The 27,612-nt window shown below is 39.6% G+C and overlaps 1 protein-coding gene across 2 annotated transcripts in view; it reads left to right on the top strand.

Annotated features, from left to right (window-relative positions):
* Positions 1 to 27,165, top strand: part of sh2d3a (SH2 domain containing 3A) — a 45,722-nt gene extending 18,557 nt beyond the window's left edge. For both annotated transcript variants that reach the window (XM_055158314.1, XM_020917420.2), the window contains 14 exons: positions 1,073 to 1,112; positions 3,408 to 3,527; positions 7,028 to 7,171; positions 12,331 to 12,605; positions 13,401 to 13,486; positions 14,010 to 14,126; positions 14,546 to 14,703; positions 15,238 to 15,408; positions 16,164 to 16,325; positions 17,332 to 17,447; positions 18,379 to 18,550; positions 18,990 to 19,101; positions 19,608 to 19,793; positions 21,115 to 27,165. In XM_055158314.1, the coding sequence (XP_055014289.1) occupies positions 1,073 to 1,112; positions 3,408 to 3,527; positions 7,028 to 7,171; positions 12,331 to 12,605; positions 13,401 to 13,486; positions 14,010 to 14,126; positions 14,546 to 14,703; positions 15,238 to 15,408; positions 16,164 to 16,325; positions 17,332 to 17,447; positions 18,379 to 18,550; positions 18,990 to 19,101; positions 19,608 to 19,793; positions 21,115 to 21,308 (2,053 nt within the window). In that variant the 3' untranslated portion in view covers positions 21,309 to 27,165. The remainder of the gene's footprint in view (positions 1 to 1,072; positions 1,113 to 3,407; positions 3,528 to 7,027; positions 7,172 to 12,330; positions 12,606 to 13,400; positions 13,487 to 14,009; positions 14,127 to 14,545; positions 14,704 to 15,237; positions 15,409 to 16,163; positions 16,326 to 17,331; positions 17,448 to 18,378; positions 18,551 to 18,989; positions 19,102 to 19,607; positions 19,794 to 21,114) is intronic.
* Positions 27,166 to 27,612: the final 447 nt, after the last annotated feature.

Raw genomic sequence — 27,612 nt, 5'->3', positions numbered from 1 at the left:
ATTTGATGTTTTCTGGGTGTATATAAAATGTAGAAAGTGATAAAACTTAAAGAAAAAATACATACAAAAAGGTGTGTCCAATTTCTTGACTGGTAGTCTGTATTGTACAAGCAGCTCCTGAGGTCTAAATAAGTTTGTGGTGTTCTCTCTGCATTTAATTAGAAAGCATTTTATTGTCTGATAATCAGGAAGAGTGCATCAGCATGCTAATTGCTGTATTTAATTTACTGTTCATTCCTTAGTTATGAAAAGTGCTTATGAATTTGTCACGGTGGATAAGAAAGATGCTCGGAATGTGTCACAGTAACTAACAGCAACTAACATGCTAATACACACTTCCTGGAGTGCCTGGAGTTGTGTTTTGTTTCATTCACACATGTTTAACACACAAACCCTGTATATTTAGGCTGAGTTCTTCTCTCAAACAGAGAACACTCTGTTCCACATTGTGATGTCATGGGGATAATACAGAAAGTGCTCCACTGTGTTTTTTAACTCCATACACTTTCAGTAGAATCACTTGGATCATTTCAACCCTGGAATTTCCAATTTCTACTGTACAAAACTGAAAGAGCATTTTGAGCTTTGGAGATGTAGATAGACTAATAAGAAAGGATTACTCAAACATGTGTGAATGAAACAAAACAACTCCTGCCTGGTTTGTTTTTGAGGAGGTAAGAGCATTTTAACCTGGCTTGAAGCTCACAAGAGTCAGTTTAGCATAATATAGAAACCCACATGTTGTATTGACACAGGCTTGGTTATGGACCTCGAAATGACAAAAGCATTAATGAAAGAGATGTCTGAATCTCCATTAAAATTCAGTTAATTGCACGCTCATATATGTGTTCATGTTTTTGCTGTTGCCTGGTTGCACATCCCCCTGTTTGCAGAGGCAGGAAGGTGGACACAACGAGGAAGGAAAGAGCACGCGCTATTAAAAGTCTCTCTCCACAGCGCCCTTGTCCTCCACACTGACCTTGCATTCTGACCAACAGCAGCAGCAGCGCGCGCGGCTCCCGGGGGCCCGCTTTACTAGCCCCTCAATCACCTCTGGCTTTTTGTTTTGCAGCAAGAGGAGGAGTGTGAGCGCATACCTCAGTCAGCTCAAGGTACGGCTTTAAGCACACAGCTCTGGGTCACACATTCTGCACACAGATTTTACAAGTGCACAAATAACATAAGATAACACAGGAGGAATTTGGGAAATGCTCAGGTTTAGGGGCCATTAATGTTAGAATGTCAGGTTGGGAGGGCCTGTATTATGCAGGTTTCTGAGTCTATGTTATAATGTTGTTTTCTAATCATAAACATACCTGGAGTTTTCTATTGGTTCATGTTTAAAGGTTCTATATTACACAAAACTTACTCTTATGAGCTTTAAGTCATGTTATAACACTGTTCCCTCATCAAAACAGACCTGGAGTTGTGTTTTCTTTCATTCACGCATAAAGAGTAACCCTTTATGATTAGTCTGTTTACATCCCCAAAGCTTAAAATGCTCTGGTCCACCTTGTGATGTCATGAAGTGATAGTTTTCAAGTTAACATCTCATTTTAGTTAGCCAGGCTGTCACCACCTAATGCCTCCGCTTAATTTAATTTCTCTCCAGCGACTAGGTCAGGAATCAGAATACACTAGATGGTTTGCAAGAACCCCAGAAGTTGTAGACGTCGCACTGGCCAATCAGCTGTGAGCTGTGAAGCCATGACGTCAAACTCAAGTGACTGTCTGGGTCCCTTTTGTGGAACAGCACAACAGTAAACAAAGCGTTGAGATGGATGTAAACGAAGACAGACATTCTGTGTTGGCAACGATTCCCAAGATCAAGGATTTAAAGCTGGAACAAAGAGAACGCTTGGTGAATTAATATACCTGTTAACCCCATTAGTGGTGCATTATATATGTCACGACCGAATAAAAAAGTACACGCCTCCTAATGCTGCGAGGTCAGATGGTTTCTATGAAGTGAAACCAGCTTTTAGTAGATCTCTACTAAAATGTCCAATCTCTACTTCAGTGGAGATTGGACATTACAAGGCTCAAACTATCCAAATGATTCTAATGAATGTGTATAGAGTTTAAAAACACAGTATTACCACATGACATCACAAGGTTTTCAGTTTGCATGAAGAACTCAGCCTAAATGTGCAGGGTCTGTGTGTTAAACATGTGTGAATGAAACAAAACAACATTATAACAGATCAGAAAATAGTGTAATATGAACCCTTTAACACCCAAATGCATTTTGCATTTAGGACTCTGTTCCACCTTGTGATGTCACCTGGTAATACAGGAAGTGCTCCATTGTGTTTTTAAATACATACATTCACTAGACTCATTTAGATGATTTCAGCCCAAGAACTGCCAATCCCTACTAAAAAAAAGGTAAAAGGTATCTTGAAATCTGCTGCTTTATGACATCATGAGGTGGAAAAGAGCATCTTGAGCTTTTGCGATGTAGACAGATAATAACCAATAATAAAGGATTAGTGAAGCATGTAGATAACAGGGTTATAACATGGCTTAAAGCTCACAAGAGTCACTTTTGTGTATACAACTTTAAAATCCTCTGTTAATCCAGATTTAAGTCTGTTTTTTTCCTCTTTAATCTTGGTTTAGTCATCTTTAGACCTCATTTAAATCCGCTTTTGACCTGCAGTAGTCCTGGTTTACTGTGTTTTGGCTCTGGGCTGGATCTGCTTTAGTTCTGGGGTACATCTGATGTTTTCTAATTTGCTCCTGGTTTAGACTTGTTTTTTCACTGTAAAAGAAATCTGTGCAAATTACAGTGAATTACCGGTTGTACCAGTTCCTGGAATTTCACAGTATAAAGCAGTGTTGTCATGACAGACTCAGTACTCAATACACATTCTGATACCACAATGATGATAAAAACACTGTTATTTTAGACAATAGAAATGTATTTTTTATCATTAATATTCCCATGTGGTATTATATGTGTGTAATCCCTCAGTGTCCAGTAGGTTTTATAGTGGTCCATGTGTGTATACCAGTCTATGTGCGCTTCTACTTGTTCTGATACAGCTCATCATCATTCTAAAGACATTCAGGATAGGTTGTTTTCTGCCCTGTGAATGTGGCTTTTTTAGTATCAATACCTGCTCAAATGAGTATCTAGTTTCGATACCAGTTTTAGTATTGATTATCTGTTTTTATATTTTTGACAAACCTTCGTATACACAGTACAGTGACAAAGCTATGTACATTCTTCAAAAATGTTAAGTTGACACCCAAAATATTGTTGTTGGACTTTCACTATAAAAATATTTAGTGTCACTATAAAAAGATTAAGTGTCAGTTTTACTTAAACTTAAAAATACTATCTAGTCGCTTCACCCAGATGCCCTGTGATACTCAGAGTAGTATTTTGTTGCGTTTGGCAGGTGTTCCGCAGCGGGCGCAGGGAGATGGACTCTCTGAAGAAGGAGCTGGAGGAGGAGCTGAAGCAGAGCACAGATGATGTGAGGAGCCACGCCTGGTACCACGGCTCCCTAAACAGAGAGGTAATGGCTCCAGTACTACACAGCACACAGTGAATCACTACTGGATCTATAAATGGCTCATTCATATTTCTGCAAGGCTCTTTAAAAGTATATTATTATTAGATTATTGTACATTCTTAAAAGCTTTGTTGGGGGTATTGAGCTAAAGAGTAAATACTACGTGTTGCTGCCCTGTTCTTATCTTATTTTTCTATTTATGTGTGCATTTAGTTACTAATTTCCCTCTTTACTTGTCGTCCATTTAAACAAAGTAGTCTTTAGGAACCTTTTAAAAGCAAGTTAATTGGATTTTACTCCTGGAGTACAGGCCCACTGCCCACATCATTAGTACAAGAGTTGACCTGGGACATAGTAATTACTTTCTTACTGTAGTACTTATACCTCTGGCCATAAAGACGGAAATTGGCCTTTCATCATTGTCACTCAGCTGCAGAATGATTAAACTAGGGTCCAGAAACAAACAGGTGACATGTGGCCAGAGGCGGTGTGAGTAGCCAAAAATTATACTCAAGTAAGAGTAAATTTACTGCAAAATAACTTTAGAAGAACAAAATAGTGGTCCAAGAAATTATTGAAAGATGTACTGTGGAACTTTTCTGGTGAAAGGTCCACCAAATGCTTTTTCTCTGTGGAAATTTGATTCCTTTGTCTGGAGTGTTTCACAGTATGGTATCAAACCTTTCTATCTTTATAGAGAGCAAACCAAACCAAGTTACAGGCCAGATCTGTGGAGAGGCGACGCCACTCACAGTCAGAATGCCTAGTTTTTTGGTGGTTTTTTTTGGTGTTTTTGAGCTATAAACAGTGTTGGGAAGGTTACTTTTAAAATGTAATCCCCGACAGATTACAGATTACATACCCCAAAATGTAAATTATTTAAGGTAAATAATGTAATCGGAATACTTTAAATTACTTGACATGAATGTACCAACCACATCCTGAAAATTCTTGTTTGTTCTCTTCAAATTGGCTGTTGACCCAAGTCTCCATGAACAGACTTTTGTTTATTGTAGAGAAGCAAAGACGAGGATATTTTAACATAAGATGTTTTGTAAATAAAAAGTCCAGCCTTTCCTTAACCAGATTAAAAATATTATTGATAGAGAAATTATTTTTATATGAGATCACTGCTGCCTTAAATTATGTCCACCTACTGTTAGGTGTCATATTGTTTAGTCCTGGTTTAGACCTGGTTTAGTCCTGATTTATTCCTGGTTTAGTTCTGGCTTAGTCCTGGTTTTAGTCCTGGTTTAGCCCAAAATGTGAAAACAGGAAAATGCCGCCATGTAATCCATTTATTTCAACAAAGTAACTGTAATCCAATTACCACTCACTGAAACAGTAACTGTAACTGAATACAGTTACTCATAATTTGTACTCTGATTACATAACGGCGGTACATGTAATCTGTTACTCCCCAACACTGGCTATAAAACCACATGTAATTTAATAATTGTAATGTCATACTGTGGAACATTCCAGCCAAAGCATTGACATATTCATAGAAACAAGCAGGTGATAGACCCTACAGTCCCTGACAAAAGTCTTGTCGCTTATCCATTTTGTAGAAACAAAAGCTTATAACCTGACTTTAAATTAATCGATTGGTTTTAGAAATGTCTCATATGAAGCTAAAACCCTCCCAAATTATGCTCAATATACTAAAATAAATTTGCTTCACTGAAGAAAGATTGATCATTTAATGAACACAGAAAGGTCAGATTGTGGCAAGACAAAAGTCTTGTGGCCTTGTCATATGATGCACCCAATCCTAGATTACAGCCTCACCTGTGATCAGTTACTGATCAATCAATTAGTGGGTGTGTATAAAAAGAACCCCAGCACACCAGACCTTCACATCAACTGCAACTTGACCTCTGACAACATGCCTAAGATCCACCCTGAGACCAAAGCGTTAATTATCAAGAGGCTGAAGACCAGATCCACTGCTGAGGTGGTGACACCTTCAATGTGTCTCAGCGTCAAGTACAAAGAATAAGAAAAAGATCTGAAATGACTGGAGATGTTTTTGACAAGCCCAGGTCCGGCAGACCCCGCAAGACAACTGCTCGGGAGGACCGTTTGTTGATTCAAAAATCCAAGGCCCCTTTTCCACTGCAGCAGACTCCACCAGGCCTGGTCACCTCAAGTCCCTATGTCAACCATAACAGTTCGTCTCGAAATGACCTCCATGGTCGAATCAGTGCACAGAAACCAGCACTAAACAAAAGGCAATTAAAAAACCGTGTGGCATTTGCCAAGGCCCACAGCCTGCTAAAAGGATGGACACTGGAAAAGTGGCAGAAGGTGGATTTCTCAGATGAATCCTCGGTTGAATTACATCACAGCCGCCGCAAATATTGCAGGAGACCTACTGGAGCCGCATGGATCCAAGATTCACCCAGAAAACAGTTAAGTTTGGTGGTGGAAAAATCCTGGTCTGGGGTTCCATCCAGTCTGGGGGTGTGTGAGACATTTGCAGGGTGGAAGGCAAATATCAATAACCTAAAATATCAAGAAGTATTAGCTCCTCTTACATTCCCAACCATAAAAGGGTCAAATTTTGCAGCAGGATGGTGCTCCATCACATACTTCTATCTCTACATCAAAGTTTCTCAAGGTGAAGAAGATCAAGGTGGTCCAGGACTGGCCAGCCCAGTCACCAGACATGAACATCATTGAGCATGTCTGGGGTAGAATGAAAGAGGAAGCATGGAAGACAAAACCAAAGAATCTTGATGAACTCTGGGAGGCATGTAAGACGCTTTCTTTGCTATTCCTGATGACTTCATCAACAAATTGTATGAATCGTCAAACCGCATGGATGTGTCCTTCAAGCTCATGGAAGTCATACAAGATATTAAATATGGATCTCACAGCACCACTACTTCATTCACTGACGTTATGCAACATATTTTTGTATTTGAAGTAAATTATTTGTTCAATTTTCTATAGGCGACAAAACTTTTGTCTTGCCAAAATCTGACCTTTGTGTGTTCATTAAATGATCAATCTTTCTTCAGTGAAGCAAATTTATTTTAGTATATTGAGCATAATTTGGGAGGGTTTTAGCTTTCATATGAGACATTTCTAAAACCAATCGATTAATTTAAAGTCAGGTTATAAGCTTTTGTTTCTACAAAATGGATAAGTGACAAGACTTTTGTCAGGGACTGTACATCAGAAAAGTTACACAATGCACCTTTAAGTAAGAGTAAAAAAGTTTTTGGGAAAACACTGACTACTCAAGTAAGAGTACTTAAAGAGTAACTGTCTGGGCATGACATCTGATTTATAATTTGAAGTTAATGTAATTAAAAGGACAAAACTGATACTGTCAAAATGAGTGTTTCTGCTCTCAAATAAAAAACATAAATCCAAAGAATTATATTTTTTTAATAATAATGATGCCCAGTATATTAAAAACATTTCCAACACATCGCTTTAAATAACTGTCAGTAATAGACAGTGTAATAGTTGATGTTGTGGTCTTGTGCCAGGCGTCCGAGGCTCTGCTGGAGAGGGACGGGGACTTCCTGGTGCGTGAGTCCAGCTCTGCTCCGGGGGACTACGTTCTCAGCTGCTTCTGGAAAAATTACCCCATGCACTTTAAAATTATACGGGTGGTTTTGAGGCCCAAGAAGGTATGTTCCCTTATGGTGACGAATATATAGGGTTTTTATGATACACTTTCTCTGTAATTTTGTCACTTTACCACATAAATATTTTACTTGTGACGATGCCATACTCCCAGATGGGGGCAAGAGACTCCCTATTGAACTGCAAAATCTAACACACGCATTCAACTCGCTTACTTTACTTACTACTTTACTTTACTCACAGCTTCAAATTTGTGGATCTTAATGATTGTGGTAAAGTAATTGTTTCTTTCAGGGCAAAATAGCACATTTCTTGTCATTTAGACTCAGGTCAACTTGAATGAGATGAGTAACTTCAACAGTGACGTGTTACTGCCAGCTCCATTTCCTAGTGTGTTCCGGTCCTCCTTTTGCTACCTCCTTGTTTTTCCTACAGCTGCCACTCACTCCCTGATCCTCCTAGAGCGTCTCTATATCCTCCCTCTGTTCACTCAGTCTCTATATCCTCCCTCTGTTCACTCAGTCTCTATATCCTCCCTCTGTTCACTCAGTCTCTATATCCTCCCTCTGTTCACTCAGTCTCTATATCCTCCCTCTGTTCACTCAGTCTCTATATCCTCCTCTGTTCACTCAGTCTCTATATCCTCCCTCTGTTCACTCAGTCTCTATATCCTCCCTCTGTTCACTCAGTCTCTATATCCTCTATATCTTCCCTCTGTTCACTCAGTCTCTATATCCTCCCTCTATTCAAAACTTTGGGAGTAGGAGTGTTACTTGGATATACAAAAATTGTGCATAATTGTCCTTTTGGTGCTCTTCAGTGTAGGGACCAGTCTCAAATACAAAGTAGGAAAAAAACGGAGGCACTCAAAAAGTACAAAATAATTAAAAGCCTTTAATAGCACATGGCAGATAAAGTTAAAATATGCCAATACGTTTCAGCCCTTCGGCCTTCATCAGGGCAAACTCGAGATGGATATCACAGTGCAGTAATAGGTGCAGTAATAGGTGTAGGTCACATGTTCACATTGGGCTGGCACACAGTCCCCAGATGCATGATGGGACATGTAGGCTTAGCAAATTTTAGTTACAAGCTATTCAAGTTCAAATATAATACAAGATCTAAATAGTACAAATCCCAACAACCAAAACATAGAAAGATACACAGTATAAAAATACATAGTATAAAAAGATACTATGTATAAACAGTTTCATAGAGACATGTCTCCATGAAACTGTTTAAGACTAGCCCTTTAAAATATTATACAAATTATAGTTATATCTGTAGCACTTTTGAATTTTTGCGCTATATATATTCTTATACATAGTATCTGTTTATACTATGTATTTTTATACTGTGTATCTTTCTATGTATTGGCTGTTGGGATTTGTACAATTTAGATCTTGTATTATATTTGAACTTGAATAGCTTGTAACTAAAATTTGCTAAACCTACATGTCCCATCATGCATCTGGGGACTGTGTGCCAGCCCAATGTGAACATGTGACCTACACCTATTACTTTAAATGTGCACTGTAATATCCATCTCAAGTTTGCCCTGATGAAGGCCGAAGGGCGTATTTTAACTTGATCTGCCATGTGCTATTAAAGGCTCTGTTCATCCAGTCTCTATATCCTCCCTCTGTTCATCCAGTCTCTATATCCTCCCTCTGTTCATCCAGACTCTATATCCTCCCTCTGTTCATCCAGACTCTATATCCTCCCTCTGTTCATCCAGTCTCTATATCCTCCCTCTGTTCATCCAGACTCTATATCCTCCCTCTGTTCATCCAGACTCTATATCCTCCCTCTGTTCATCCAGACTCTATATCCTCCCTCTGTTCATCCAGACTCTATATCCTCCCTCTGTTCATCCAGTCTCTATATCCTCCCTCTGTTCATCCAGTCTCTATATCCTCCCTCTGTTCATCTCATCCATCCTCCCTCTGTCTCTATATCCTCCCTCTGTTCATCCAGTCCTCCCTCTGTTCATCCAGTCTCTATATCCTCCCTCTGTTCATCCAGTCTCTATATCCTCCCTCTGTTCATCTCAGTCTCTATATCCTCCTCTGTTCATCAGTCTCTATATCCTCCCTCTGTTCATCCAGTCTCTATATCCTCCTCTGTTCATCCAGATATCCTCCCTCTGTTCATCCAGTCTCTATATCCTCCCTCTGTTCATCAGTCTCTATATCCTCCCTCTGTTCATCCAGTCTCTATATCAGTCTCTATATCCTCCTCTGTTCATCCAGACTCTATATCCTCCCTCTGTTCATCCAGACTCTATATCCTCCCTCTGTTCATCCAGTCTCTATATCCTCCCTCTGTTCATCCAGTCTCTATATCCTCCCTCTGTTCATCCAGTCTCTATATCCTCCCTCTGTTCATCTCTCCCTCTGTTCATCCAGACTCTATATCCTCCCTCTGTTCACTCAGTCTCTATATCCTCCCTCTGTTCATCCAGTCTCTATATCCTCCCTCTGTTCACTCAGTCTCTATATCCTCCCTCTGTTCATCCAGTCTGTGCTCGATTACACCTGTTCACCTGTTTTGTTTCTTCCAGCATTTTTTTTGAGTGTGGGGGCCTTGGTTGAATTGACATGGAATGACCAAGCTTTACAATTTTTTTCATTACACATGTTACAATGTGTTTTGAACTTAAGCTGAACAAAAGTTTTGCTGCATTATTTCCAGAGTCTTAAGTCGCACCAGCCAAAAAATGCATAATGAAGAAGAAAAAAACATATATAAGTCACACCGGACTATAAGTCGTACTTTTTGGCTTGACTTTCATCTTGAAAATAACAATAGAAGAGAGAACAACAGACTGTTAACGTCACATATGAACAGTTCTTCAGATAAACTATAACATAAACAACAGAACAGAACAAGTTTACCAAACTCTCAATCTCACTCCAAATCACCAAATCCATTGAATTCTTCATCCTCAGTGTCATTTCTCAGCAACTTTGCGACCTCTGGAGGTAAACCGTAGATCCGCCAGTCTCTCACAAGTTTCTCGCTCACATCAAACTTTCTTTCTGCTGCTCGATTACCGTTTTCGACTAAATATTTCATTACTTGCTGCAGGACAGTGGCTCTTTCTGCAGGAGACATGTGCAGTAGAGCCAAGCGACAGTGTTAGAGTAGTAGCAGATATTGACACACAAGACTAGAGCCTCACGCAGCTGTCAGTGTGAAAATTTTAATATATATGTCGCACCGGAGTATAAGTCGCAGGACCATCAAAACCATGAAAAAAAGTGTGACTTATAATCTGAAAAATACGGTAATAAATATTCAAATCCTTGTGTCCCTGATGCAGATGGATTATTGTAGAACAGAGCCTGTTTTTACTCTCACTTGTGTATAGAAGTAACATTTACGTGCTCAATTCAAGGCAATGGGTTTCCACGGTTTTAAGTAAGATGAACTTACTCTTAAAGTAAAGGTTACTACATATTTCAAATTTGAGGAACTGACTGATTGGTTGGCACAGTTTCACAACACGAGTTCTATGAATGAAAACTAAAGTTCACTTCACTTGCTGTGCCGAGTTAGATGAAAGAGGGATTTACTGAACACAACACTGAGGAATTACTTGTAAGCTCCGCTTTAGATTCACAGTCCACTTTAGTCTGTTGGTTTCCTAGATTTTACAGTGTGATTACGTTGTACTTTGCCATGAAATATCCAAAAGGTAAATCCACAAATGTTCAACCCGAGCATTTCTATTCATGACTAGACACAATAACTCCCTGTATTACAATAGAAAGCCGCATTTTAGATGCACCCATCGGTATTCAATATTATTATTATCTGAAACCCTGCAGTAGCATCTATTTTCTGTAAATTGCCAGCCAACTTTTATAGTGAATCTATTATATTTAAGTCAGAGTGTTGTTTGCTCTGTATATGACCAGAATTCTTCCACTGTGTTCAACTGGACTGTGCAATGAACATTCAAATTCCATGTCTGTTTGTTCTGTTCAGAAACAGGCTTTGATCGTGTCGCATGTTATCGAAAAGTTACGTTATTGAGAAGGCTGTAGTTATTGAAGTGTCAAACAATAAAATCTCGTATCTTAGTCTGTAATTAGTAACCCTATAGTTTAGATCTGTACAAACAGGTTCTGAAATGTGATTCTTGTGTTTAGTTTGTCAGTAATAGGCCTATTTCTTTTTAAGTCTATTATAAAATGTGAACTAGAACGCTATTATTAAGGCCTGCACTATTTCTGATCTATGTTCTAATCTTGGTTGCGTTTTGTTTCATTCACACATGTTTAACACACAAACCCTGCAGATTTAGAATTTAGAGTCATTTTCTCACACTGGAAACACTCCTTGTGATGCTCCACTCTGTTTTAAGCTCCATACATGTTCACTAGAATCATTTTGATCATTTCAGCCGTGGATTTGCCTAACTCTGAAGTGACAGCTATTGTTTTAGCCTCATTTGAAACTGCTTCACTTCTCAGCGCAGTAGCCATTATTAGAGCATTTCTGATACAATCTCAGCAGTACAAAAGGTAAAAACATTATTCAAAAATAAAAGCAAAACGACTTCAGATTATTCTTGACTACTGAAGCGTAAACCTGTTCAACAGGGCTGTTAATCTTAAAGCTACCACTTCATGACATCACAAGGTGGAACATTTTGAGCTTTGGGGATGTAGACAGACTAATAAAGTGTTACTCAGACATGTGTGAATGAAACAAAATACAACTCCAGGTCTATTTTTGAGGAGGTAACAGCATTAGAACATGGTTAAAAGCTCACAAGAGCCCATTTTGTGTAATATACAACCGTTAAAACTTTGGCCCACAATACAGTTACATTTGGCCTGTGAGATCTTATCAAATATGTATTAGAACTGCCCGCAGGCTACAGATAGACTATACAGACCTGATTTATTTAATATGTTGTTATTATTTTATATTCTGCTTGTTCTGGATTCAATGTTTAAGCATAACTATTATTAAACATTTTTTTTTTAATAAGAAAAGGTTTAACAAAACAAATCTCAAAAGAAGAGAAAACATGTAGAGGTTGAAATTGTTTGGTGAATATTCAGTTTGGCCCACAACTTAGTCCCAGGTTTAAATTTGGCCTACTTACACCACTCACAAATGTTTTATTTTTTTTCTAAATCTTTCAGCCTTACCCATAAGACATTTCTCTTGTGCTTGTACACCACAGGGTTACACGCGGGAGTTGTTCCAGTTTGAGGAGGACCGCTTTGACAGTGTTCCGGCTCTGATCCGGTTCTATGTCGGGGGCCGACAACCCATCTCCAAGTCGTCTGGAGCCGTCATCTTCCACCCAATCGCACGCACTCTCCCCCTGCGGGTCATCAGCGAGCGACAAGAGGAGAGTAAAAACAAGAGCAGACTACCCAACTCAGACCGGGTCAAACGCCGAAGTCTCAGCTCTTCACATGGTGATATGCTGGAGGTGGTCAACCCTCTGCTCAGGTCAGGTCAAAACACTAACCTGTAGAGATCATAGACTGTATGCAGACGTGGACTGAGACAGTGTGATGTCACCCTTAGCATTAGTCTCCAGCTAAATGAAGCTCATTGAAGCAAGCCAAGTTCCATATTTGGAATTATCATTGTGACCAAAGAGCAAATCAGGAGCGAGGATGTTTTAAGGTTCTTACTCCTTCCTGCCTGCACCACTGGTTTAACAGGGAGCGGGCGCTTAGCAACACTATCAATCAAACCTGTTGCTGACGCTAGCTGGAGCAGATCTCAGGAAAAGAAGGCTACTGATTGGTCTGTTATTAATGCTCATGTCTTCATTTATAGACGTAATAGTAAAAAAAAAACAACACCAGGGTCATGTAGAGCCAGTTAAAACTAGGGATGCCTCAGTCCAGCTCTGATATGATACTTTAAATTTACTTTAAATACAGTATCTGCCAATACCATTGTATGGAGTGAGAATTTTTTCCCCCAAAAAACTGTTATTCTTATTACAAAATAGATCCTCTTATTTATGCTGTAAATACCCACTGAACTGCTTTGTGTGAATAAAAGTTCAAACATTCTGAGGCTTCCTTTACATTAACAAGTTAATAGTCTCATTACATCAAACTAAAGGTCCAACAAGAATGGATCAGTTGAACCCAGGTCATGTGACCCATACCTGATCAAAATTTTCTGGATCAACACAATATCCAATATCAGTAACAGTTAATATATACAGTGGATACTAGAGATGGATCAGTCCACTTCTTCCATACTTACATGTGTTTTTCTGTGCAGAAGTGGGAGTCACCCAGCTAACCTGGAGAATGTGGGCTATTCTGCATCACTCCAGTCTGCACAGTCTGACAGTAGCCTCCGCGCAGGTAAGACAAACAGCACTACTGCTCTGGGACACACTCAAGCTCAAGAGAACTGTTTTGTGGAAGCGGGACTTTGAAAGACCACATAATCAGACCATTAGGTGGTATCTGCGTGTAATTATACAGTATTTTATTGATAAGAAACCCAGAAAGTCTGGAGCTGAGAGCAAATTCACTATATGCTGATATTAGGCTGTAAATAGACAGTAATAATTTCAAATTCCCTTTTAAAATCAGCTCTACATCTCTGCTCAAAAATATCTGCAGAGCTTATTGGCCATCGGTTTAGCCATGAAAAAAAAAAAAGGTTGATCTCTACAAAAAAAAATAAAACAAACACATGAGCTGCAATAAATAAATTGCAGAAAGACACACTCTCAGCTCAAAATATTCTGTAAATATAACGAAAATGTTCCATCTATCATTCATTGAACCATAAATTGCTATAAATGATTGTGACAGGCCTAATCACACTTGTCATAAATGAGTACAAGCCAATGATTCCATGTCCCTGTACTGTGTGCAGGGGTCCCGCAGAAGAAGGCAGAGAGCAGAGTACCTCCTCCCCTGTCTCCAGTGTTCCGCACTGGCAGTGAGCCTCTGCTGAGCCCCCGAGCAGGACCCTCACGGCCCTGTCCTCCAGGTGAACCACTCATAACATGACTCTTTTTCTTTTTGTTAAGGTGCACTATGGGCTGATCATTTTACACGTCTATGTATTCATTGCTGACACACATTTACATCACCAGGTGACCTTCTATTGTTTTGAAAATGCTAACAACGTCCACCCTCCCTTTGCTCTCCACGCTAAGTCACTTCAAAATCATCTAAATCATCATTCAAAAGTGCATGGATGACTTATAAAAGTTCTTCATGCCTCATTAGGAAACAACATTATAATAGATCAGTCAACAGCATAATATGGTCCTTTAGCAAAATATATCCTCTGAAATAACTACAGTCTGTCTCTGCTGATATATAAAAAAATAAATTCTACAGTATCACAGTAGAGCCAACACTGTACCAGTCTGATCCGAGTATCACATGGTCTATCTTCTGCAGGCGGAGGAGTGACTCTGCGGGGCTCGGATGGACAGTTACACCCCCGAGCTCCACCCAAACCCCTGCGCGTCTCCACCGTCTTCCCCAACGCCGTGCCCCCTCCCCCAGCCGACAGAGACACAGACCCCTCCTCCCTCTACGACGAGCTGGTCATACAGGTACTCTATCCCAGTGTAGGTCAACTCCAGTATTTCGTCATTGTCAAGTTTTGAATGATTAAAATTAACTTAAAAACTGGTGGAAGTAAAAGTACTAATAATAGCTCAATTACAAGTACAGTTACTTTTTATCAGCATTGTAGAAGCATTTTAGATCATGATTTTCGATCATGTAATTCATGTATTCTCTGAGATCTGGCCAATCAGAACAAGCGATACTGTGTGATATTATGTGAGTTGGTTGTTGGTGTAGAAAGGAGCAGACCACAGTGGATTGGGACAATGTAAATATAACTAACTACAAGTACATGGCTAAAAGTATACTCAGTTACAAGTACAAGTTTAAAAATGTACTCAAAAAAGTACAGTTACATGAATCATGAGGGACCCTTAGACTTCAGGTTTCAGTGGTATAATGTCCACCCATGTAGTGCAATAAGAGGAGTGGCTTTTGTTTTTCAAGCTCTTCTGTGGAACTTACTGATTGAAGATGGTGTTTTCTGGCCTCCTGCCCTGTGCTGTTGCTGTGTGCAGGTGCCCATGCGGTGTAAGGGCCACGTGGACCGTCTGCGAGCAGAGGAGAAGTGGCAGAGCCGGGCCCGCCTCACAGAGACCTCCTTTGGCTTCCTGGAGGCACAGAAGAACGAGGAGTATGCTGTGCCGGTCAGGACAAAGCACGACAGCTGGACCTTTGAACGGCCACAAGTGGGTTTTCTTGAGCCACAGTCTTATTGACTCTTAGTGAGCTTTAAGGCATTCTAGTGAAGGTTTATGGAGTTTAAAGACATGTGAGCTTAATAGGATGACCAGATGTCCCTATTTACCTGGGACAGTTCCAGTTTTAAGCGCTGTGTCCCCTGTCCCAGCAGATTTATACAGAACTATGATTTGTCCCAGTTTTATACAAGAAATGTCCCAGGTGTCGATATTTTTTGACCAAATTTATCTAAACTTGTCTAAACCAGGACTAAACTAAGACTAAACCGGGACAATATCAGGTCTAAACCAGGACTAAAATAGGACTGTCACAATTTTTGACTAATCTGGTCCCCACCAACAGTAAAAATGGTCATTTGCATAGCCAAAATACACAAAACCATGTTTGCAAATGACAATAAAGCAATAAAATACAGTGTCAGAAGTCCCTCAGATTACAACTGACACTAGAATGCACAATGTAACATGCTCTTTTCACATTTTTATTTATATCAACCGTCCCAGTCTTCAGTTTTGATCTGGTCACTTTAATGCTTAAGTGATTATACAGAGTTATGTAGCCATACAGTGTAAAGGAGTCTACAACTGGAGAATTGATGATTAAACTCCACCCTGCATGTATGACTGTACACTCTGTAGAATCAGAATATTTACACATATTACAGTTTGTATTTAGAATAATGACTTGAACTTAAGTCATTTTAGCCGTAGCAGTGATTCACATTTTGCTTGTGTTTGTCCAGGTGGAGAGCAGCTCTTGTTTCCAGCTGGAGAAGTTCCACTCCACACTACTGCCTGAGAACAACAGACCTCTGGACCCCACAGTCCTCATGTCTGTGAAAGAAGTGTTCAACCGCTACGACGCTAACACCACAGCTCTGCACATGCTCAGAGTGGACTGTCAGGTACACGACTACACTAACACACCTGTACAACACTAACACCACAGCTCTGCACATGCTCAGAGTGGACTGTCAGGTACACGACTACACTAACACACCTGTACAACACTAACACCACAGCTCTGCACATGCTCGGAGTGGACTGTCAGGTACAGTGCTCAGTCAAGTATTTTTTTATTTTTATACCACATTCAAAGGGATGATTCAGAGTAATTTCAACCTAGGGCCCTTTGTACTATGACCTCTACATTACATCTGTAGTCAACTGCTGCTGGAGAATAGGTTGGGTGTAACTGATGACCACTGGGAGAAAAAAAGTTGGGAGAAATGGGGGTAAATTCTGATGCAAATTTATGATAAAGGAACATAGGGCCTAATTTTGGGGGGAAAAAAATAGAAGTGAGGGAACACAGGGCTGTGGGAACACAGGGCTGAGGGAACACAGGGCTGAGGGAACATAGGCACTCTCTCAAGAATTCATTTTCACAGGGCTCAGCATGTGCAATATCTGCATTATGCATTATACAAATGTAGAAAAATAATAAATACATTTATATTCTATATTTCAAATTGCATACAAAGTGCTTTTGTTTTCATGGCTTTGGGGATGTGTGCAATAATTCTGAGAATTTACATGAGAGGACAAGAGGGACTAAAATAGAACAAATTTGGGTTTCTGACTATAACATTTTACAGAAATGGATATGAAATTTTGATAGGATTAGAGTTAAGTTCAAGACATATATATATATATATTTTACAGGAATATATTTCACAAAGACACCAAAAAGGACATTTTTTACATTAAATTGTAGTTTTGTATCAAGATTTTTATTCACAAACAAAAAGATGTCATTCCAAAAGATGTGACTCTAACACTAAGCATGTGCATACACACAGAGAGGACTGCCAGGTACAAACTGATAGTGATACTTTAGGCTTTATAGGCTTGAGGAAACTCTCTTAATATGTGACATGGACATTCTCAGATTTTTGAATCCTTTTGCAGGTCGCTCGGATTATCGGGGTGACTGAGGAGCAGAGGAGGCAGATGGGCGTGGCCTCAGGGCTGGAGCTGGTCACACTGCCACACGGACACCAGCTACGACAGGACCTGTTAGAGAGGTGCTCTGCTGCTCACTACAATGCTCATTTTAACTTTGTTTTGTGCCCAGAGTACAATAAGTAGATATATGGACCTTCATGACCATAAACATAGTTAAATTAGTAGTATGTTTAGTAAAGTTGTGTGGTCAGTTTCACCTCCGTACAGAAGCATTTGAAACCAGCCCACTCCTGTTTTAATGCACCAACACACTCTCAGCAGACTCCTGAGCATTAATGCATCTGTCTGTTAAGCAAAAATGAAAAACTGGGACATCACTGGTGTGGGGTGGTTGGTAATAACAAAAATTATGAAACAAGTGCATAAAGAAGGAAAATTGTTACGCACTCGGCACTAATGTGAGTCAGTATAGTCACATTTTCTATGTGTTTTGGTCATTTTTAAGCAGCTTTTACCTAAACAAATGACAGTTTATGTCTCTCTTCACTGTTGGCAGGGATCAAATTGGTCAAAAATAGGAACACTTGGGACATTTCTTGTACGAAACTGTTACAAATGACTGGTTTTGTATAAATCTGCTGGGACAGGAGACAAAGGCTCAAAACTGGGACTGTCCCGGGTAAACAGGGATGTCTGGTCACACTAAGACTAAACACCTAAACTCTGCCCAAAACCACATTTCAAGAGTGAGGGGGGCGGAGGGACGGGGTCTGTACACATGAGGAATAGTGTGAATGGTCTAATCTAACAGGTATCCTCATTTGAAACTTACCTCCTGCAGAATCAGAGACACTGGGCTGTCATCAGGGCAGTGCTGTGTGATGTCACCAAATACCGTTTTATACGTGTTGTTTTTTTTTGTTTGTTTTTTTTACCACAGAGATAGTTATTAGCTTTTATTTTGCTAAGCTATTTTTTTTTCTATAACTTGACTTGACTTGATGATCATTTTCAACTCTCCTCTCCTGTCCTGTGTGTGTCCTGGCGCAGGCACCATCTGATCGTTCTGGGCATGGCCGTGGATGTCCTGGGCTGCACCAGCACCGTGAGCCAGAGAGCAACAGTCTTACATAAATTTATCACACTGGCCCAGGCTCTAAAGGAGCACGCCCACGACCTCTTCGCCTTCTCTGCGGTCATGAAGGCCCTGGAGATGCCTCAGGTATATAAACGAACACAGCTAACCCACTGAGCTGCCGCATCCTAAACAGAAAGTGAGCACGGGCACTCCATCGACTTTGGTTCCAGTTCACTTCTGTTGAAAAAACGCCACCCTTCTCTCTGTAACTGCTGCTGTTAGGGTCATCATTTTGGCCTTATCTTGTTGCTATGAGCGACGTTACACTCCCTTAGTCCTCTTCTTTATACAGTCTTTGGGTACGAGACAGCAGCAGGGCTTCCAAACAGCATAGTTGTACTTGGTTTAGTGTTTATTTCTGATCTTGCTGGTCATCCTGGTTTAGAACTGGTATAATCTTTGTTGAATTCTAGTTTGTAAAGCGTTTTTGTCTCTTATGTCAGCCTGGGTTAGACTTGTTAAAAAGTGTTTTGGGACACAGGCCTCCTTTAGTGCTGACGTTTTGCTGTGTATGTGTGAGCAGATCATGCGTTTGGAGATGACGTGGAGAGCCCTCCGGAGGAACCACACCGACACTGCAGTGCTCTATGAGAAGAAACTCAAGCCCTTCATGAGCGCACTCAGCGACGGGGACGGTCAGTGCTGCTGCTTTAAAGGACCACTATGGAACTTTTCATCATCTGCTTGTCTGAACTGAGATGTTATTGCTTTGCCTGGAATGTTCCACAGTTTGGCATTCAACTTATCCAGCTAAACAGAGATGCTTGTTTTTCATTTAGCAACACAAATAAATTATAAGATGTGTAATGCCATAACAACCTAACCCTAACAAAGCAATAACATCTACATGAGCAAAAAGTTTCTTGTGAGGGAAAGGGGCGTGTCTGTGTGCACCTTTCCCCGTGAGCTCAGGCTTTACAAGTTGTGCTGCTAACCCGGCTTCATGACACTCATTATTATCTGTGAGCTGAGAGTAACACTTTGAGAAAGCAGCTCACTTCCAGCTTTGTAGTTTACCCCTTGATTTCTATTACAACAGTATAACATTTAAATATGATCTAAAAATAATAAAAACCTAATCAGGAAATTATAATAGTTAAACCTTGATGGTATTGACGTGCCTGGTGTGCGTGCCTTGTAGACTCAGTGTTGGACGGTCCCATCGCAGTGCCTCACCTCGTCCCTCTGCTCATGGCCATGGAGGGCGAGGACCCCGTGGAGAACAGCGAGCACGGCTGTCAGACCCTGTACGACCTCCTCCAATCAGCTCGCAGCTCCGCCCTCCACGCTAGCGACTACCAGCAGCACGCACACACACTGCTCACAGGTACGACTGGGCAGCACCGGGTCAGTACTATTCAATACAGCACACAATACCCACAGTATACAGTATACTCATACAACTGCTCAAACAACTAATGATAACAATATTTGTTATTCTTGATATTTTATCACATTCCGTACTCACTGGTCCCAGCACACACACATCCTAACCCAGCTGAAGTGTACAGACATGGATATATTTTGGTGGAAGACCCTAAAAGCAACTGCTGACCTGATGACCTCATAGTGACTCTGTCCTTGTCATTGTGTCATGTATAAAAGATTATTTCCACTCTATTGTATTCATTTTTAAAATTTAATTTACAAACTCATTTTGACAAATTTGTCTAGCCAATTTATTTATTTTTTGTTTTGTTTTGATGTGTTATCCATAGGTTCAGAAAATTAGGAACTAACAATTTAAAACAAAGTACCCTCCCTTTTGAATGGTTTAAAGCTTTCAAAATGAATTAAAATTAATGATTTAATTAATTACAGTTATTGTGGGCTAGATACATTACATTGTACATCATAACATTTCAGCCCATGTATATTTTCTCCACAACAACATTTTCTAGTTAGGGAACAGATAGTGTAGACATGTGGTCCAGATTTTTGTGAAAAATTCCAACCCAACTTTCTAGTGAAAATGTTATTAACCTATGACGTCATCCTTCATTTGGCCCTTGGAGTGCATCGGTTCATTGCAATCAAATATTTGTTCATTTCAATTCAATTCAATTCAAAATTTCCAAAAAGAATAAACAATTTCTCATTTCAAACATCAAAACACTTCATTTGTCAATGCTCGCTGCCTATAAGCCTTCATTTACCATATTCCAGCCTTTATTTGGTTAAAAGTGTATTCAAAGGTTTTATTACACAGAACTGTGATTTTTAAGTCACGTTATAACCTCCTCAAAAACACACCTGGAGTTGTGTTTTTTGTGAATAATTCTGCATAATTCTGTATCTCAAAATCTCAAAATGCTCTGTTCCAGCTTGTGATGTCACATTAACAGCTCCTTTTACCTTTTGTTTTGTAAAGATAGTCAATTCCAGGGCTGAAATGATCCAAATGATTCGAGTGAAGGTGTATGAAGTTTAAAAAGTAGAGCACTTCCTGTATTACTACATGAGGTGTTACAGAGTTTTCTGTTTTCAGTTTGAGTGAAGAACTCAGCCTAAATGTGCAGGGTTTGTGTGTTAAACATGTGGTGTAATATGGGACCTTTAAAAACATTTAGAACAACTGTAACTGGTAATACAGTATTTAAACATTTATTGATATCTTTATACGTTTATTGTACCCCCTCCTCTGTCAGGCTGGGAGCCAGTGCCCGAGCTGCTGGAGGCCTTCCGCACAGAGTTTGCCCTGCGCCTGCTCTGGGGCCACTCCGGAGCCGCCGCCGACAGGACCGAGCGCTACGACAAGTTCAACAAGATCCTGTGCGTGCTCTCCGACAAACTGGAACCCGTGGAGCAGCCGTCAGAGGGCGACCCGACCGACCACGACTGACATGGACTCGCCGCTCATGCTGCTGTCGTGTCCTCGGGCAAGACACTTCACCGGCCTGTGTGTATGTGACGGTGGATGAGCGAGAGCGTGTGGACGGGTGAACAGTTGGTACCAGGTGTCGGTCTGCACAAGGGTCACAATCACAAAGGGTCCCCAGGGTTTTTGGAGCCCAGATTTGAACCCTCTTCCTATTCCTTTGTATCAGAGGGGGCCCGTGTAAGGCTTTTTGCCCCGGGCCCTCATATTTCTGTCAACGGGCCTGGTTACAATCTAGTACTTTTGAATACTACATAGAATAGTCTATGTTTTTTTAAGATAAAAATCTAAAAATTAAAAAGATGGAGGCAGGGACCTGTATAAATCTGCCGGAGATTCACTGTTTTTAAAGAAATACCCAAATTTCTGTTGAACCTTTTCATTATTTGTTTGGGATCGGCTCCACAAACTTGTCATTTTAATCTCGTGGTCCTTTTAACTGAGAACAATTAGCGTCAGTTTCAGGTTAAAAATTCCCTCCTGATTTGAATATGAGATTCTGAAAGGAGAAAGGTCCTCACAAAATCCTTTAAATCAGTGACAAAATCTCAAGTTTTAACAATATTCTTTTTACCTGTCCCCCGTCTCGTCTGTATGAACTCTGATTGGCCGATAGAAGGTTGTGACGTCATCTGAGACCCGGAGCACCCTGCGAGCCTGAGGGCCTCTTTGTACGCGGTGAAAGACGGGACCCTGTTTGAACAGAGCTCTGACTTCACCGTCAACAGACACTTTATTTTAGTGCAATGTTTGTTAAGTGGAAATAATCTGTATAGACCCTTTGATAGACCCACTCGTTTTTTGGAATTTCAATGAAGAACAAAAAACTCTAAAATGGGAAAACAGTTTCGACCTCTATTTTCAATATTTAATTTAAAGTTTATTTCAAATAACACCAATCAAGTCAGTTAGTCTTGATGCCTATTTCAGTTCTGATATTTTATTCACTCTGGTTTATTTGAAATTATGCTGCTTAGTGCACCTTCATGGAGTTCAACAATGACTTTCTAAGGCTGTGTTCTCACTGCAGCCTGAAGTGACCCAAATCCAATTTTTTGGCTTCTATGTGACCTGTATCTGATCTTTTAATGACAGTCTGAACCACACAGATCTGATTTTTTCCAATGTGACCCAGGACACTTGGATATGTGCTCCTGAAACCGATACATATCTGATCTTTTGACATGCGACTTCAGTCTGAACGGCCAAAGTGCATTCATCCACCTACACGTTATCAACAAGACACAAACGTCACTATTCTGCGCTGAAGTAGGCACAAATTGTTAATGAACTCCGTGTCACTGAAGTGAAGCACATCACCACTCACCACTCTTGGCTCCGTCTCCACATCCACACGTTCCTTTCAACGAACTGTCCCACAAAACACCACGACCAAAAACCTCGTCCTTCTCCTTCTCAATCTCTTCCTTAAAACAAGTAAGTTGTTCATGTTCTGGCTCCGTTACGAGAGGAACTTTAAAATCTCCAGGTGCTCAATGCTGCATCCATGTTTGGACAACTTCTGTAAACACAGAGCACGCTCGCTGCGGTTGACACTGGGACACTTTTGGGCCGTTTAATGTTGACACACTGGAGTCACATACAAGTCACATTTAATTGGAAATGTGAACGACCTCGCAAAAACATCGGATTTCATAAAAAAATCGGAATTGAGCATTAAGCCCTGCAGTCTGAAGTAGCCTAAGATGCAAAAGTAAATGTGTCGCTTTAAAAGAAGATGACATGATTGTCCACAAAATTGCGATGATTTTTCAGGTAAGTCCTTCAGCAGCACAACTTCTGGGGCATAAACCAAAGAGAATAACATATCAAAGTTAAAATATGCACCGAGACTGTTTTTTGATTGGTGTTATTTGAATTAAACTTTAAATTAAATATTGGAAATAGAGGCCGAAATGTGTTTTTTGTTTGACACTAAAATAATAATGAAATCACAAACTGTTTTCCCATTTTATTGTTTGTCATTCTTAATTGAAATTCAATAGAACGAATGATACATGGACCAAAACGCAACGTGATCAGAATAGAATGTTCAAAATGGAGGCGACTGGAGGTAAATGAAGCAGATCTTGAGATAGAATATGTTTTCAATGATAAACTGACATCTGAACGAAATGTTAATGGTTTTAAGACATCATAACTAGGGATGAGCATGATTAATCGATAATTGATCATTAAGAATTTCATCGATTACGTTAATTTTAATCGACAAACCGAATGTAGGTTGCTGTGTGTATCGTGACCAAACAGGTCTGTACATGTGTCTCTCTGCACTCAGAAGGAGCGAGCAAACACAAACGGTCGGTCAGTCTGCAACGTACCGAAGCACAAATGTGTATTTAACGATGACTTGTACAAGAAATTCCACGCTTTCCGTTGCGTTCGGGACAAGTGTGAGTCCATGTACACAGTGTACAAAGCAGGAACATATGTTTCTGTGTCCAGTGGGAAAAAGTTTTACCAGGTGAGAGTCGCGCAATGTGGATGACGAGTCCCCACCTCCCTCCCCCCGTACAGTGTCCTGGTTTTGACAAACGCAAATCTGGTCACATTGACCTGTATTCACCTGAATCATGTCTTTTAATCCAACAGAAATTGAACTGCATCAGTGACACAAGAGCTGTAGTTTTATCTTTGCTGAGTTTATGCAAATTAGCGATGTGGTTTTAAGTTTCGTTTCTGTGAGAGTTGCGCAAAACTGAATTAAACACATTATAATGTCAAACGGGCTGATGTGGCTCTAGAGTCGTTACGGTTTATATGTCGTAAAGTTGAATTTATTTATGCAGATTAGTAGTGCAGCTAGTAATAATAATGATGATCATTTTAATATAACGTTAATGATTAATCGATAATCGATCGTTAATTCTTCCGACGATCGATTAAGAAAATTTCCTCGAATGCCCAACCCTAATCATAACAAAAGAATAAACAACTATTTTGTATTCCCAGGGCAGAAATGTCACTTAGTTTGCTTTTCTGTTAATAAGGATTGAAAGAAGACAGGCGTATTTTCAGGCATCAAAGCTTGAGCTTCACAAAAATGTTCTGTGAAGTGAAATGTGAAATGTGTAACATGTCTGTGGAGCAGGGGCGTGCGGTCAGGGCAATCGAGGCAAGCAGTGCCTGCCCAGTAAAATCTAAAATCATTGCGTGTTTTGAATTATATCTAAGTAATCCTGTTTTCCCTTCAACAGCCGCACTGTTCTAACACCGCGCTGTGTTTAATGTTGCGTTTGTGACACATCGAGCTGTTCTGTTCTAAGTGCACCTGTCTGACCAGTGCACTGTTGTTGTTAGAATGAACATTTTGTGTAGTAAAAACATTACACATGTGGACAGCTGTCATATGTCATATAATTTCTAGATACTTAATACTATTTACACAGATAATAATAAATAATTGTACTAGCTGGATAAATAAGGTGTAGTAGACCCAAAGAGCCCTGTTTGTACAAAGATGGTGTTAAATTCAGTCTAATACATGATACGGTCTATTCTAGACTTCTCTAGTTTGACTCCAAAATGGCTCAGTATACATGCAATTAATGTAAGTAAAAATAAGTAGTATGTATAAGAAGTAGCATTATTAAATTGTTACCAACTAAATGTTGATGTCCACCCCAAGTCTGCTGGCCTCTCCATAAAAGTCACTGCACACTACTGTTGTGTAGATACAGAGACAATGTATGTCAGCATTTCACAACACAAATATTTGTCCAGTAAAACCTAAAAATCATTCATAAAATCATAAATTATAAATTTAAAAAAATTAAACAAATCCCTTAAACAGAGCTGTAAATATGTTTAAACGAGGCTCTGATCACAGCAGCCCACAGAGATGTTTCATATTCTGTGATATTCTGAGCTTCATTGAAATCAAATTCTGTTTCACTGCTTCACTTCTAACTCCAGCTGCCTCCATTTTGGAATTTAGAATGTTTTTGTTTACAATTCTTTAAAGTTCTTCTTACATATTTCTTAAAGTGCATATGACAGGTTTGACTACTCATTTCATTCACTAAGATATATGTTACATCATTACCATATTTTCTGGACTATTAGACGCGCTCTTAAGCCTCCAACCCCATCATAAAACAATCCAGAGCCAAAGCATCCTATACACGAATCCACTCGGGTGTCCCAGCACGACTTCAGTAACACAAAAAACACCCACAGACACACTCATCACTCCACACCGACAAGGAACTGAACGGAGGAACGAACCGAAAAAGCGAGTGCAATGTGCCACTTCTAGACACAACTGAGTCACTGCAAACATGCCGACAATCCAGACAGCACCTCCCTACACGCCACAACTGAACACAGCCCAGAGTCACCGTGAACGCCACAAACAAACAAAACCACTCACCCATCACACTGTTGTGTTTCCTTTAAAGTCTGGTGCGGTTTATTTGTGAAAAAAGTTCAAAAATAGACCATTTAATGACAGTGTGCCTTATAATTCAGAGCGACTAATAGCCCGGAAAATACGGTCATTTAAATTTTTTTTTTTTGTTTAGTTTAAGTGTAGATCATAACATTAACAAGGGTCAAAACGTGTCTAAATTACTCAATAGTGATTAGACTAATAATAATAATAATCATGACAACAGCTTTATTTAGTTAAATGGTTTAGACCAGGGGTGTCAAACATACGGCCTGGGGGCCAGATCCGGCCCTCCAAGACCTTTAATCTGGCCCTTGGCTGATTTTATACTAAAATATTTTAATTATATTTTCTATTAAAATCTCGTTAATTTTCTGTGGTGTTTATCACAGCAGCGTCTCCAGCGTCTCTGTACGTGGCCCCTCCCACCAGAGCAGCACAAATGAAGACTTGTCTCTTTCCAAACGCTCTTAAAGGACGATCGTTTTGACTGTTGACCGTGACACCCTCATCAACAAAATGTCCAAAATGAGAAAAGTGGAGCCGAGTGCAGGATTTTCCAAGAAAAATGGACTTATTCCTATTTGCAAACAAGTTCATGTTAAAATACTGTGTTGAAATTGTATTTTTCTTAAAGTTTCAGGTTGTTTATATTATAATATTTTGTAAAAGAAAGAGTTCATCGATTAAAAAAGATTTCTGTAATAGATTTGTGTTTCTCTGCACAAATATTTGAACTTATTGTTATTTTTGGGGTTTATATGACATGAGTTTTCTGATTCGGCCCCTTTGGGATCAAAGTAGGTTGGATACGGCCCCCGGACCAAAATGAGTTTGACACCCCTGATGTAAACGGTCAGAAAAACTCTTTCATTGTGTGTAAATTGTCTCTGCATTTTGGATGGAGTTTTCCGTGTTGATCACATAGACGGAGAGATTCTGTTTATAAACTCAACGCTACTTTCTCTATTATTATTATTTTATTATCTTTTCTTTTCAACTTCTTTTTCCCACAAACTCACTTCACTAATGTAAAACTATGATAAAGGTACAAACCAAGTCCGAATTAGAAACATGAAAACCTGTCATATGCACCTTTCATTGTTTTCTTTGGTTATTTTTTCAATGTACCTTTTGTTTTTTTACTGTCTTGCGTCTTATCTTTGTGTACCAACCACACCTGTTCTGTGCTCTACTGGACTTTGACTGCATTTTTAGACAACGACAAACAGACGCCCGGCTGCACATTCCTGTTTAAAAATGTTTACCAGGTTTACCCGAACGTATTATTACTTTAATGTATATTTTTTTACGTTTTATTTTCAAGCCTAATCCTCTCATTGCTGAACTACTGCTGTGAAAAACCCAAGAGTGCCTTTTAGTCTTTAATAAATGTGATTCTATTTTGTACACTTGTTTGTATCGAGGTTTTCATTCATAAAACACACAAACACGTATTTCATTTGTACTTAATAACTTTATAAATGTCATATACAATAGTGTAATAAGATACATAACAGCCAAGGAGACATCACTAACACTCTTGTATTATAAAAATGCAGTTTTCTCTGACAAAAATTGAACAAAAGGTTTAGAAGTTTTCAAAAATATCACCAATCACCAATTTAAAAAGTTCAATATGACACAACATTGACTCTTGTGAGCGTTAAGTCGTGTTTTAATGTTGTTACCTCCTCAAAAACAAACCTGGACTTGTGTTTTGTTTCATTCACATGTTTAAGGAATCCTGCATTATTAGTCTGTCTACATCTTCAAAGCCGAAAACACTCTGTTCCACCTTGTGATGTCATGTAGTGGAGGTTTTCAAGTTAAAACTGGCAACTCCAGGGCTGAAAT

This window comes from Boleophthalmus pectinirostris, unplaced genomic scaffold (assembly GCF_026225935.1).
Source record: "Boleophthalmus pectinirostris isolate CB_2022bp ecotype Guang Dong unplaced genomic scaffold, ASM2622593v1 HiC_scaffold_22, whole genome shotgun sequence".
In the NCBI taxonomy this organism is placed as follows: domain Eukaryota; kingdom Metazoa; phylum Chordata; class Actinopteri; order Gobiiformes; family Gobiidae; genus Boleophthalmus; species Boleophthalmus pectinirostris.
This window is presented reverse-complemented; position numbering and strand designations above follow the sequence as displayed.